At 40.3% G+C, this 14,920-nt stretch overlaps 1 protein-coding gene across 1 annotated transcript in view; it reads right to left on the bottom strand.

Moving 5' to 3' along the window:
- Positions 1 to 2,545: 2,545 nt before the first annotated feature.
- polr1c (RNA polymerase I and III subunit C) overlaps positions 2,546 to 14,920 on the bottom strand; it is a 42,311-nt gene continuing 29,936 nt past the window's right edge. Inside the window, exons 7-9 of the mRNA XM_077729036.1 lie at positions 10,206 to 10,355; positions 6,931 to 7,047; positions 2,546 to 2,893 (exon numbers count right to left, since the gene is read on the bottom strand). Coding sequence (XP_077585162.1) covers positions 2,775 to 2,893; positions 6,931 to 7,047; positions 10,206 to 10,355 — 386 coding nt within the window. The 3' untranslated portion in view covers positions 2,546 to 2,774. The remainder of the gene's footprint in view (positions 2,894 to 6,930; positions 7,048 to 10,205; positions 10,356 to 14,920) is intronic.

Raw genomic sequence — 14,920 nt, 5'->3', positions numbered from 1 at the left:
GGAGATCAAGATGAAGTCTTGACGCTCTGATCTATGTCCCCTTATAAGGTAATGTAATCCGGGATGCAATCTATTTAATTAAATGTCAATAATTGAATAAGATGTCTGCCTGCAGTGATTGATAATTACATTGGAAGGGTGATTATTAATGAACCTATCATATGACGCTTTAATCGCTGCTCAGCTTAAGGACAGTACCCTAAACAAGTGTTTTGAATATACTGGAGCACCTGATGTTGCAAAGACCATGCCGACAGCTTATGTTTATGATGGAGTGCTCATGTGTAGGTGGTCTCCACAGGAGGGTGATGACGCCTGTCAAATAGTAGTGCCCAAACCATATCGCCAGTCAGTACTGTCTTTGGCCCATGACAAATTCTGGGCTGGTCATTTAGGAGTTACTAAAACCTATTCGTGCCTATCCAAGCATTTCTTTTGGCCAGGCCTTAAGAAAGATGTGTCCAGGTTTTGCCGCACTTGTCACGTGTCAAATGACTGGCAAGCCTAATCAAACAACCTCACCTGCTCCTTTACGTCCAATACCCATCATGGGAGGGCCCTTCGAAACACATTCTAGTAGATTATGTTGGTCCCCTTCCACAAACCAAATCTGGCAACCAATACTTGCTGACTGTCGTGTATGGCGCAAAAGATCACATTTTCCATCTGTAGTGAAGGCCCTGATCAAGTTTTTCTCTACTCTTGGTTTTCCACGGATTGTGCAGACAGATCAAGGGACAAATTTCTTGTCGGGGATATTTGAGCAAGTGTTGCAGTCGCTGTCAATGTATACCATCCGGAATTACAGGGCGCGTTAGAAAGATGGCATCAGACAGTAAAATCTGTGTTGTGCAAGTATTGTTTGGCTACCGGAAAAGATTGCGATGGAGTGCCCCTTGTAATGTTCACTGTGCGCGGGGCAGTACAAGAATCTACGGGTTTTAGTCCTGCAGAGCTCGTTTTTGGTCACTCAATTAGAGGGCCATCAGACACACTAAAAGAGCAAATTGTTAGTGAAAAGCCCGCTAAAACTATTTGTTGCAGTATGTCTGTCGTTTTCACGAATGACTATACAATGTCGGGGAAATGGCTACAGGCAGGCAATAAAGTGCTTGTTTTGTTGCCCGTACAAGGAGCCTCTCTACAGGCTCAATTCTCTGGTCCTTACTCGATAAGTCAAAAGTTGAGTGAGACAGACTACCTGGTAAACACGCCCGCCCGCAGAAAACAGACGCGTGTCACGTGAACATGCTCGAGGAATATCATCCACGAGACGAAAGTGTTGAAGAACTGTGGGTTGTGCGCAGTACGCTGTCACCCGTATCTGTCGCTGTTACACCTGTGGCACAAAGATGCAGGGAGACAAGGATGGTTTGATGGTGTGAGACTCAAACACAATCTCCTCGTCTCTGCAATTTTGACATGTTACAAAACCTGTCCGTTAATGCAACATCTAAACAAACAGCAGGAGTCAGACGCCGTTCAGGTAATTTCAGACTTCCCAACCTTATTTGGCGACGTTCTCACCTGCCCCATCCCCACTACAGTCTGTGTTGAAGTTGCACTGATTTCCACTCCTGAGATGTGAGATGGTGAACCAAAGTCTCCAAGTCGTTGATCCATGGCCTCACCGAACTCCTACCATGCCTGGGTTTTTAACTGAGACCACCACCAGGCTTGACGACATCCCTTACTGCCGGTGTCCACCAGGGTTGTCGCCACAACAGGCAAAACGACCTTGTGGCTGTAGCTCTGGTCTGCCACCTCAGCAATAGAGGCTTGGAACATGGTGCCACATCCTCCCCCACTATGAGAGGAAGCTCACCACCAGGTGGAGATCGGTTGACAGCTTCGCCCACTTTACCTACCCGAGTATCCAAAACGTGCGGCTGCAAGTCCGATGACACGACCACAAAGTCAATAATTGAATGTGGCCGAGGGTGTCTTGTGCCAAGTACACATATTAGGTTTGACCCCCTTAGGTTTGAACATTGTGTTCATTATTGTCAAACCAAGGTGAAGTCCAACAATAGAACACCACTCCGGTTTAACCTTATTCATTCATTTTCTGAACTGCTTAATCTTCATTAGGGTTGAGGGTGGTGCTGGAGCCTATCCCTACTGACTCCAGGCCAGAGGCAGGGGGCACCCTGAATCGGTGGCAAGTTGATCGCAGGGCACAAGAACATGAAGAACCATGCACACTCATACCCAGACCTAGGGGAAATTTGGTGTCCAATCAGCCTATCATGCATGTTTTTGGAATGCGGGACAAAACCAGAGTACCCAGAGGAAGCCCACGGAGGCCAGGGGAGAACATGCAAACTCCACACAGTTGGACCGACCTGGATTTGAACCCAGGAGCCTAGAGCTGCTTTAAACTTAAGTAAAAAAAAAAAAAAAATCTATAGATTTTTGGAATATATATGCTACAACATAATGGCACGTAATAAAATGGTTATTTAAAATAAGAGTTAAAACACAAGTCCTATAAATTTTAATCAATTAACCTACAATCTATGCTAAGTCCAAAAAAATAACCAACTGTGAATGTGCATAACTGTGCTATGCAAATGTATTATGACACAAGTTTAAGGATACAGAAAGTCTTCTAGTCCTTGTCACAGGGTACATTTGCCTTGTGGCTCAATATAAAATTCATTGAATATTTTTGTGGATGAAAACAAATGAATACAAAGTTGTTGTTGTTTTTTTAATTACAAACAAGGTTTAAGAAATAAATTTCACGGGAACCCTCACTGTTTTGAAATATTTCACTCCATATCAGAAGAGTCCAGTTCATTAAGGAATCTCTGACACTTCGCCATAAGGACTTTGATACTTTCTGCAACAAGGACATTTGGGGGCAGGATTCCTGTAGACTCCACAGAAACTGTTTCAAAACAAAAATAAATTAAAGAAAATTCAGTATCAGTAGAGATTAATACAAATATTTACACGTACAGTGCATTGCTAGAGTATTCGGGCTCTTTGAACCTTTTAACCTTTTGCCACATTTCAGTCTTCAAACATAAAGATAAAAAAATAAAATTTCTTGTCAAGAATCAACAATCGTGATTTTTTTAACAACTATACACCTGTAAAGAGGGCCATGCAATATTATTCTGTACATTGCATTACTTCTTTGTAGCACCATCTTTTTGCTGCAACTACAGCTACAAGTCGCTTGGGGTATGGCTCTATCAGTTCTCTACATCGAGATACTGAAATTCTTGCCCATTCTTCCTTGCAAATCAGCTCAAGCTCAGTGAGGATAGATAGAAAGCGTTTTAGAACAGCAGTCTTCAGCTCTTTCCACAAATTCTCGATTGAATTTAGATCTGGACTTTGACTTGGCCATTCCAACACCTGGATACGTTCGTTTGTGTACCAATCCATTGTAGATTTGACTGTATGTTTTTGATTATTGTCCTGTGGGAAGATAAACATCCACCCTAGTCTCGTGCTATTTGCAAACTGCAAAAGGTTTTCTTGCAGAATGGTTCTGTATTTATCTCCATCTTCCCATCAATTTTAACCATTGTCCCTTTCCCTGCTGAAGAAAAGCAGGCCCAAACTCACCATCATGTTTGACAGTGTGGTTGGTGTGTTCAAGGTGATGAGCTCTGTTGCTTTCATGGCACTGTGGCCAAAAAGTTTGATTTTGGTTGGTTTCATCTGACCAGAGCACATTTTTTCACATGTTTGGTGTGTCTCCCACATTTTTGTGGCAAACTTTAAATGAGACTTATGGATATTTTTGAGAAATGTATTTTTTCTTGCCAGTCTTTCACAAAGGCCAGACTTGTGCAGTGTATGACTGATTGTTGACCTATGAACTGACTCTCCCACTTCAGGTATAAATCTCTGGAGTTCATCCAGAGTGATCATGGAACTCTTGGCTGCATCGTTGATCAGTCTTCTCTTTGTTCGAGAGAAAAGTTTACATACATTAATACATTAACTGATTAACACCTTTGCCTCGGTTATCGCACAAGGTTACATCCCCCAACAAGTGATCAACTGCAATGAAACTGGTCTTTGTTGTAAGAAAATCCCCAGACGGACATTCATGTGGCAGAGGACAGACTACGGTACTATAAACCCATTAAAGACATCCTAACTCTAGCCTTGTATGCCAATGCTAGCGGTGACTATAAGATCAAGCCACTGCGGTGTACCACTCGGAGAACCCATGTGCTTTCAAGAGGCAAAGCACCTTGAAAGAAACACTCCAAGTGGTGTAGCATGCTAATTCTAAAGCTTGGGTTTGCGTCATTACTTCATAGAATGGGTTAATCTGTGCTTTGGTCCAGCAGTCAGAATGTATTTGACCGAGAAAAGCCTGCCAATGAAATGTCTTCTGGTCTGGAAGAGGATTTTTTTTATGAATACAACTTCATCAATGTCCTCTAACTACCACCCAACACCACACCACTCTTTCAGCCCAAGGCTCAACAAGTCATTTCCAACTTTAAGAACCTTTACACGAATCATTTAATCAACAAATGCTTCGATGTGACAGATGACACGAACCTAACCCTCTGTGAATTTTGAAAAGACCACTTGAATATTGTCCATTGGTTGAAAATCATTGAAGATCCATGGCAGGGTGTCACACAACGAACTCCCAATTCAGCATGGAAGAAATTGTGGCAATCTTCCGTTGCTGATAGAGCCTTCGAAGGACTCCTCATAAATGGAGTATCTGTAGACAGGGTCCAGTCCTTTAAATTCCTGGGGGTCCATGTCAAGGATAAACTCTCCTGGTCTACAGACACCATGGCAGTCGTGAAGAAGGCCCAGAAACAACTCCATTTCCTCAGGGTACTCAGGAGGAACAACTTGGACACAAAGCTTCTGGTAACCTTCTATAGAACCACTGTGGAGAGCATCCTGGCATACTACAAGACAGTGTGGTATGCTGGAAGCACGGCAGCAGACAAAAAGGCCATGCAGAAGGTGATTAACAGTGTCCAGAAGATCGTTGACATTGCCAGCCCTCGTTACCTCAGCAGAGCCAGGAACATCATCTGGGACCCATACCACCCTGGTCACAATCTATTCCAGCTGCTGCCCTTTGGCAGACGCTATAGGTCCCACAAAGTACGGACAAATAGGCTTAAGGACAGTTATTCCCCACATCCATCAGGACTCTAAACTTGCAGTAACACAACACAATCCCTTCTGGGTAATAACTTCGGGGTGAGGTAATATGAAAAGACGTTTAGGCAGTGATCTGCCTCCTACAGGCTGACTGAAGGCACGTGAAAGACAGACGTAAGTGATCCAATCAGGCGGGGGCGGGGGGCTGATGATGCGATGTATCCATAACGGCAGAATGTCAAATTACAAGTCCGAAAATATCATTTATTTGGGTCTTTTGCCGAGAAAACGCACCTTATGGAGAAGCACTAACAATTTCGTCATACGCAGTTTCTGATTATGATGACAATTAGGATTGTGTTGTTGATGATGACGACAAAGCCCATGTCCGATTATATCTTGGAAACTACTTGGGGTCAGGGGTTGACCAAGCAGAGATGAACGACCTTGTCGCGGAGCACCAGGAAGAATTGACCACATAGGAATTGATCAAGCGCCAAAAGATACAACATTTGGAGGTGTATCGAGGATGAGGTGGAAGATGAAATTAAACATGTTAGTGAAGTGGCAGGAGTTTTCAGATTTTATGGAAAATAGGCAAGCCGGACAAGTTGGCTAGTGGCCGTGCCTTAGTCCATTGTGAGGAGACTTGTATGCGTCATTTTCAGAACATTTTGAAATCGAGACAAAAGCAAACATCCCTTGAAGATGAAAGCGCGGCAAAAAGAACCAAGCCGGAAGAAGAAAATTTTAAAAATGAAAACTAAATTTGAATTAAATAGTGTAAGGAAAGATGAAATCTAAGTTCAGTTAAATTAAATTTAGTTTGTTATGTTGCAAACGTGTTGCGGTCGAGTCTCTATTCTACTTCGTGCACACCGCCATAGACCACTACCGTCTGTCTGTACAGAATGTTACAATTTAGGATTTAATATCGCAACCACTAGATTAATTAATAATGAATTTAGCAAAAAATTAGCTCATCTACGGTTATTATTTCTTGAACCTGCAAGGCTAAAATTTTGATTCATCAGTTAATCATCACAGTCAACACAAAAGCCAAAAACACAACCTGAGCCACAGTATGATCATTTATACGTTTTTGTGTGCTAAAGAGATTGCCTTCGAGGGCAGTATTTCCCAACCACTGTGCCGCAGCACACTGGTGTGCTGGCAGCAATGGTCAGGTGTGCTGCAGGTAATTGCAAGAAGTCATAAAACGTAAAATTCAGAGAGAAAAAAAAATATGAATACAACAAGATTAAAATGTGACTATTACAAGGTTAAAATCAAAATATGATGAACGTTAAATTATAGATTATACTATTACAAGATTCAAATTGTGAAAAAGTCATTTTGTTGCTTATCTTTCTCTGACATGAACAAGAAGTTCTTTGGTTTCTAGGCCATCAACTGTCGGCGATGTAAAGTCTGAGTGAGCACAACATTTTTTGGGTAATATTGGGAGATTTGAGTAATATTTGGAGAAAAATCATAAAATGGTCCGATTAAAAACATGACCTCACTTATTTTTGCATTACTCGAATCGGAAGTTGTTCAGGGTCCGCGATAACTTTTGGTGAAATTAGGTCTGTGTAGAAAAATTACAATTTGGAATAATTTTGATTCCTGCTGATAAAACTTGGATGAGAATGACTATTGGTAATACTATATGTGACAATTTTAAATCAAAAGATTTTCAGAGGGTGGTTTTCCTTGAGATTTAAAAAAAAAAGTTGAGAAACACTCACAGGGGACTAATAAATATCCACAGATGTTTACATGTGAAATCTAATTTAAAATAAAAAAAGTAAAAAAACATACAGATGAAATGGTCTCGCACTCTTCCAAGTTTCACTACATTCTTCAAGTCATCATGACGAAGAACTTCTCTGCAGCATGTATCCAAGCGACCATTCACTACTTTAGCAATTTTGCTCCCTGGAAAAAAGCAAGTATAAAATAAATAAACTTTAGGCATGTTGTTAAAAATCCATCAAGGGCAGGTCCCAAAATTCTGGTAGGAGAATTAATCAAAAGTTGTAGCTTGAAAATGGGAAGGATGAAGTCACTGTGAATTCGAAAAGATCAGAATGAAAGTATAAACTTGTGATGTTAGTAAATGCAGTCATACATTTATCTAAGTGCTAACTATTTTTGCCTTCGTAAAGAGTCCAATTGCAATATTTCAAATCCATCCAAGGCCCATTCGTATGTAGCTAAGAACCGAATATATAATATATGACACATTTGTGTTAATGTTGACTCAACATGAATGCGACATGTGAAATGCATTTTTAATGTTCACCAAAAAAAGCACACGAGTGCATGTAGATGTACTGCAGTGGGTAAAAATAGTTTCTACATTATAGTTAGTTGATGTTTTATGTACGACGAAAGGGAGCAGATGTACTGCTAGTGATACCTGTACGACACAATTTGGACTCTATAGCTCCAAAGCAGTAGCATGACACATGACAGCGTAGCAATGAGCACATTTACCGTATTTTCACGACTATTCGGCGCATCGTATTTTTAGCCGCAGTGCCAATAATGAGTGCTATTTCTGTATTTTACACACACAAAGGACGCACCGTTCTTTTAGACGCAGCCAGGCATGGCATATATATATTATTTATGGATGAATATCCAACCGTAATAGCGCTGGCTATGCTACGGAAACATCCCCAGACGCTATTTCCGGTGCGCAGTGAATGCTGGGATATATAGTCCTTGTGTCAATACACCCGGGTTGACGGCTGCGATAACTTTGCACTAATAATATCAATATAGCACAACGGCAAACACACTTATTTGGTGCTACATGCACCAAATACACGCTAAAAACACGTTTCTAAAAAGGCAAAGGAAGCAAAACTGAGTTCGGTTGTACTTAATTTAGCCATTCTACAATGTACTCAAGTCACCATCACCCACAAAACCATCAAAGTCCCCATTTTCTGTGTCCAAATTAAACAATTGGCCGAATGAGTCTTCCAAAACGCCGGGTTCCCTCTCCACTGCTCCCATGCTGCTTGCAACTTTGCTTTGAAAGCCCGATTGATGCCGATGTCCAGCGGTTGTTGTTCTCAAGCCTCCAGGAATGACGGCAAGCTCCGTGTAACTATATATATATTTTATGAAACAAAATATAATATAATATAATATAATATAATATAATATAGTATGTATGTATGTACGTATGTATGTACAAACGTACGTATGTGTATATATATATATATATATATATATATATATATATATATATATATATATATATATATATATATATATATATATATATATATATATATATATATATATATATATATATATATATATATATATATATATATATATATATATATATATATACATATATATATGTATATATATGTATATATATGTATATATATGTATATATATATATATATATATATATATATATATATATATATATATATATATATATATATATATATATGTGTATATATATGTGTATATATATGTGTATATATATGTGTATATATATGTGTATATATATGTGTATATATATGTGTATATATATGTGTATATATGTATGTATATATATGTATGTATATATATATATATATAAATATATATATATATATATATATATATATACACACACATACGTACGTTTGTACATACATACATACTATATTATATATTTATATATATATATATATATATATATATATATATACCTTTCTACCAATCTACCTATCTACATACCTACCAACCAATCTACCTATCTACATACCTACCTACCAATCTACCTATCTACATACCTACCTACCAATCTACCTATCTACATACCTACCTACCAATCTACCAATCTACCTATCTACATACCTACCTACCAACCTACCTACCAATCTACCTACCAATCTACCTATCTCCATACCTACCTACCGACCGACCTACCTATCTACATACCTACCGACCTACCTACCAAACTACCAATCTACCAATCTACATACCTACCGACCTACCTACCGACCTACCTACCGACCTACCTACCGACCTACCTACCGACCTACCTACCGACCTACCTACCGACCTACCTATCTACCTATCTACCTATCTACCTATCTACCAACCTACCTATCTACCAACTTACCTATCTACTAACCTACCTATCCATCCATCCATCCATCAGCACTGTCTTTTTGCATCTCCTTCGAGTATAAAATATTTCTACGACCACTGGGCGGACTTTGCATTTCCCCGCCCGCTTTCTCCCCCCGCGTTGAGTACATTCATAGGTAAACAATATTACTAAGGATCGGCAGAGTTCGGCAAAGAAAAGGCGTTGACAATGGACACGAAACGCGAAATAATTGAAAAATATGAGTGGGGTACGTGTTACTGAGCTCGCTAGGCAATACGAGAGGAATACGTCAACCATTTCCACCACCCTTAAGCAGAAGGAGGCATTAAGACATTTGCCTTCATTATCGTTGAGGAAAGTTACATCCCCCGGCAAGTTTTCAACTGCGATGAAACTGGTCTTTCATCGTGGCAGAGGGGAAGGCATTACCAGGACACAAACCCATGAAGGACCGCTTAACGCTAGCGTTGTGTGCTAATGCGAGCGGTGACAGTAAAAGTAAGCCGCTACTAGTGTACAATGCGGAGAACACGGGTGCCTTCAAGAGACCTACAAGTGATGTGGCGCACTAATTGTAAACCTTGGATTACGCGTATTCAGATATTTGTGTGCGTGATTTTCAAAACATTTCATACACACTGGCACACGCTGGCACACACTGGCACACACTGGCACACACTGGCACACACTGGCACACACTGGCACACACTGGCACACACTGGCACACACTTGCACACACTTGCACACACTTGCACACACTTGCACACACTTGCACACACTTGCACACACTTGCACACACTTGCACACACTTGCACACACTTGCACACACTTGCACACATACACACTTACACAGACGCATATATATCTATATTCGTAAATAGAGACATTCATAGGTAGCGGTAGCACTGTATATTTTGATTAGCCTTTCCTCCATATTTTCCCTACCATTTCAAGGGAATCTTACCGTTTACTTCTTCCAATTCAATAACTCCATGTGAAAAGCAGCGTTTTAAACGTTCTGCCTTCTCTCCCTGCACAGTTTCAAGGAGCGTGAGCTCCGGCAAGAGGCGGTAACTTGCTGTTGCCACTGGTGAGAATTTAGCATGGTCCTTCCCTGTTTATAGAGAAAAAAAACATTCCACTAGTTACCATATTTACTTACATAAAAGCCACTTTTGTAATGCACGAAACTGCAAGTTAACGGCGCCATTACACAATGACGTCACAACAAAATGCGCCGTGCTGTAACGATGCAAGACAATGCGGCTAAAAGTCATTTATTTCAAAATAAAGAAAAGATAAACATAACACACTGAACAAAATTTATTTTGACATCTCTGAATATAATTCAAGGGAAAAAAAAGAACCCGTATCTCACATGAAAAAAATGTATGTTCCCGTCACTGCTCGCTCGGGGCACGGCCATCATACCATAGTTAAACGTGCTCAGACTGGCCAGACGCGAGTACACTTACTTACGTCTGCTACTGCTCATTCGGGGCGCTGCCATCTTACCGTAGTTAAACGGGCTCTGACCGTAGCGTTTACCATGTCAGCACATCACAATAAGGCTGATGGAAGTACTTGCGGTCAATCGTTAAAATATAAACCTTGATACCTGCGTAATGTGTTACTATTATTGCACCCAGAGACTTGGTAAACCCTTCGTCTAGCGCTATGGGCATATTTTCTGGTTGTAAGTAAGATAAGATGACTCACTCGCTCTGCAATTGCTTGTTAGTATTGCATCATTTTGGTGTGAGTTATAAAAAATGCCGTTGAGACATCTGCTGCAGATGTCTAGGCGTATCGGCCCAAACCCTATTTCTGACACCCTCTTTCTGTTATCTTCTTTGCACAGCATCATGTTTTTCACATATAGACGCACAAACCGTTCGGATAGTGGCGGCGAACAGGCTGTGTTCACAGCTGTTTGAACTATCCCCATTCTGCAGTCTGGGAATAAACTTATTTCCTTCAAATTGGTCTCACTCATTCTGTGACTGCTCCTGAAGCTGTTTTACAATCCCAACAAAGTTTGGTGCCGAAACCTGGGACCCAACAAGCCAAAAATTGCCGGAGCGGGGACGGAGCGCGATGAAGGGCAAAATAAAGACTGTCGACACCATCCTCCATTCTTCCATTAAAAAGGGTCAGCCCGACAGCCGTTCCCTCGCCGCGCCGGTCATATTAATGACTTATGAATATTAATGAAATACGTTTTGCATAAGCATCCAACAATTTATGTCAACCAAACGACATTGACCTATTTCCTTTGGGAATGATTACTGCTGATAGGACAGCAAAAGGTGGTGAGCTGTCAAAAAGCCCCACTGGGGATGGCGGTCTCTACCGGTATGGATGCTAGACTGGTTGAACACTCTAAATTCACCTGATTATGAATTTGAGCGTGAATGGTTGTCTGACTTGTGTTTTTGATTGGCCTGCCACCTAGATACAATCAATCGAAGAGATATCAAGGTGGAAAAGGATTTTGAAATTTGAAATCGATTACTAAAATCGCCAATAAGCCATTTTTAGGAATGGCGGCGACAAATTATGGAAGAAATATTTCGTCAAATGAATTTTTTGATGAGGATGCAGCAGCAGTGCTCCAAATGTGAAACTTGACTTAGAGGAACAAATAACCTCCTCTGCGAAATGGGGAATTTGAGGGCACCGATAAAAAAAAGAAAAAAACATGTTTAAGAAAACGCATTGAATTCTGTTAGCAGAAGGAGACTGTGCTTCTCAACAGGAAACGGACTAACAGTGGTGCCAGGAGACTGGGTGCTCAACTTACAGTATAAAGAAGCACTAGCACATCCATACCATGTTGCTGACCAACCAGCAGACATTAAAATAGCCAAGAGGGGCGTGTCTATCTGATAGATCCGAAATACAACATTAGGAGCAGGTTAAGAAAGAGTGAGATAAATTAAATAGGAAAAAGGTTTATTACCAAACTGCAAAGTGGAGAGGGAGAGCTCTAACAGTGGAGTCCTGTTCAGCGCGATGTTCTTGCAACTCTTGTCGAATGACCAGTGAGTGTGTCTTAAATACAGGCAAAACTGACAGTTGTCACTAGGACTTTGGACAGATATGTTTCAGTCATTTGCAGGGCAAAAAGTAATTGTTCAGTGTCGGACAGTTGAGTATTTGTGCTGACATGTCAACCCAATCACAAGACTAAGATTGATTATTCAGTCAGAGTTGGGTGTTTATGCTGACATGTCAGCCATAAGGATGACTACGATGCTGTTATACTTACAAAAACTGATACAATATGAACAAGCAATTGCAAAGAGACTTTGTCTTATCTTACATTATCTACCTTTTGCACTGAAAGGTTCTCTCAGTTGAGGTGTTTGAGGGGAAATGTGAGATAAATTTTGACGTAATAAAACAAAACAGCAACCACTCCAATATTGATCGGAAAGATTATTGTTCAGCGAGCAATGCCACAAACCATAGGGAACTCTCTTATATTGTCTCTATATGCAAAAAAAGGCGATTACGTTTCAATTGAGATTAAACCTTCTTACAAAGGGTTAAAATAAACGACCAGAAAAAGAGAAACTACAATGGGAAACGGAATGAGCCACGCTACACAAGAACGGCCTCTATGCAGTAGAAAACATGCCATGCGTACCACTATCATTGTTTGAAGTGATTGCAAAATTGAGCCATGGGAGGAGCCATTTTTTTCAAATTGAATAATTTGATATTTTGCATTAATGAAGACTGTGATATTGACCCTAATAAATATGCTTGATTCATTCAGTATCTCAGAAATACCACGTGATGATTTTTCTCAAAATTTTCCCTTGAAAGTAACACATTTGTACTCCCTAAGATAACCATAAATGTGGAGGTGAAAATTGAGAATCAGGGGGCGACCGAGAAATTGTAAAATTCAACAACTTTAAGGCACTTTTAGTGGTGCGGTTCATACTTCCTTTTTGAATTTGTCTATGTGCAGACAACACCCCGTCCTATCGGAACACAGAAAGGAAATGATTATAAATTTGATTTTGAAATAAAACTAAATTCTGCTTTGATTTTTTTCTTTTTATTTCTTGTTCGGGGTTGAGTTATTGGAGTAATATGAACCATCGGAGAAAAAAAATGGAGATATTTTGACATTAGAAGCATTTTGGCTGCATAACATCTTAAACTTCTGGTAAGAAAATTGTAATTCATGTCATTAAAAAGCAATGGGTTCTGATCCTCTACACATCCCTGCCTCACACACACATCCCTCTACACATCAGACTTCAAACATAATACAGACACCTTCCACCTCCAGAAGTTCTCTGAAGACACCGCTATTGTTGGACGAGTGACGGACTGGAACGACCTGTTGTACAGGGGAGTCATCACAGCCTTTGTTGACTGGTCTAGGCAAAACCACCTCTACATCAACACCAGTAAGACAAAGGAAATGGTCGTCGACTTTCGGAGGACACCCCAACAGACCACTCAGTTGAACATCCAGGGCAAAGACATTGAAATTGTGGAGAATTTGAAATACATGGGTGTTCACCTCAACAACAAACTAGACTAGTCCACAAACATAGATGCCCTTTACAAAAGGGGCCAGGGCCGCCTCTACCTATTGAGGAGTCTACGATCCTTTGGAGTGTGCAGGACACTGCTGAGGACTTTCTACGACACTGTGGTGGCATCTAGTGTTTTATGCAGTGGTTTGTTGGGGATGCAGGAGCACGGAGAGGGACAGGAACAGGATGAATAAGCTGATCAGGAGGGCCAGCTCTGTTCTGGGCTGTCTTTTGGACTCCGTGGAGGAAGTGGGAGAGCGGAGGATGCTGACCAGGATGATGTCCATCATGGACAGCACCTCCCACCCCCTGCACGAGTCTGTGGAGACCCTTCGAAGCTCTTTTAGCAATAGACTGCTGCACCCTCACTGCAGGAAGGAGCGCTTCTGCAGATCCTTCCCCCCATCAGCTGTCAGGATCTTTAACAAAAAAATGGCTGTGGGTTAAGACCTACCGAATTCTTATGCATGCTTATGTGTATGTATATATGTGCTTATACATGTGTGTATGTATAAATATATATATTTTAGCAACAGGGGTATTTATTTATATATTTATGTATGTATTTATTAACTTATTACCTATATATTTATGTCTAAAATGCCTTTCCTATTTCCGTATCCTCACCCTCTTGGTACTGCGACAACGAAATTTTCCGAATACGGGATGAATAAAGTTATCCAATCCAATAAACATAGACTTTTCTTTTTTCAAAACAAATAATTTTATATTTTGGCCAACTTCCTGACAAATGAAAACACTATCAAACAATAACTGGTCAACTGTAACTGACGACGTGATGTTTGTGTGCTCAATAAAAAGCCTGCAAACTGAAGAAAGGTTAGAAGGTCCAAAAGAAAGCTCATTTTGGTCATCTTTTCACTCGCACAGGTCAACAGTCTAATCCAGGAAGATGTGTATAGTTCTACCTCAACATGTTTAATATAAACTTATTGATATTGTATAGTCACAAAAACATGTATGGTGTAGACATTGAATTGAATGCCAGTCATACCTTGAGATACAGGCTCAATGCGTTCCGGAACTGATCTTATAATCGTTGAATTTTACGTTTTCTCTCGTATAAAATGAGTTACTTTGATGGGAAAATCTTAAC

This window comes from Stigmatopora nigra, chromosome 12, assembly GCF_051989575.1.
Source record: "Stigmatopora nigra isolate UIUO_SnigA chromosome 12, RoL_Snig_1.1, whole genome shotgun sequence".
In the NCBI taxonomy this organism is placed as follows: Eukaryota; Metazoa; Chordata; class Actinopteri; order Syngnathiformes; family Syngnathidae; genus Stigmatopora; species Stigmatopora nigra.
This window is presented reverse-complemented; position numbering and strand designations above follow the sequence as displayed.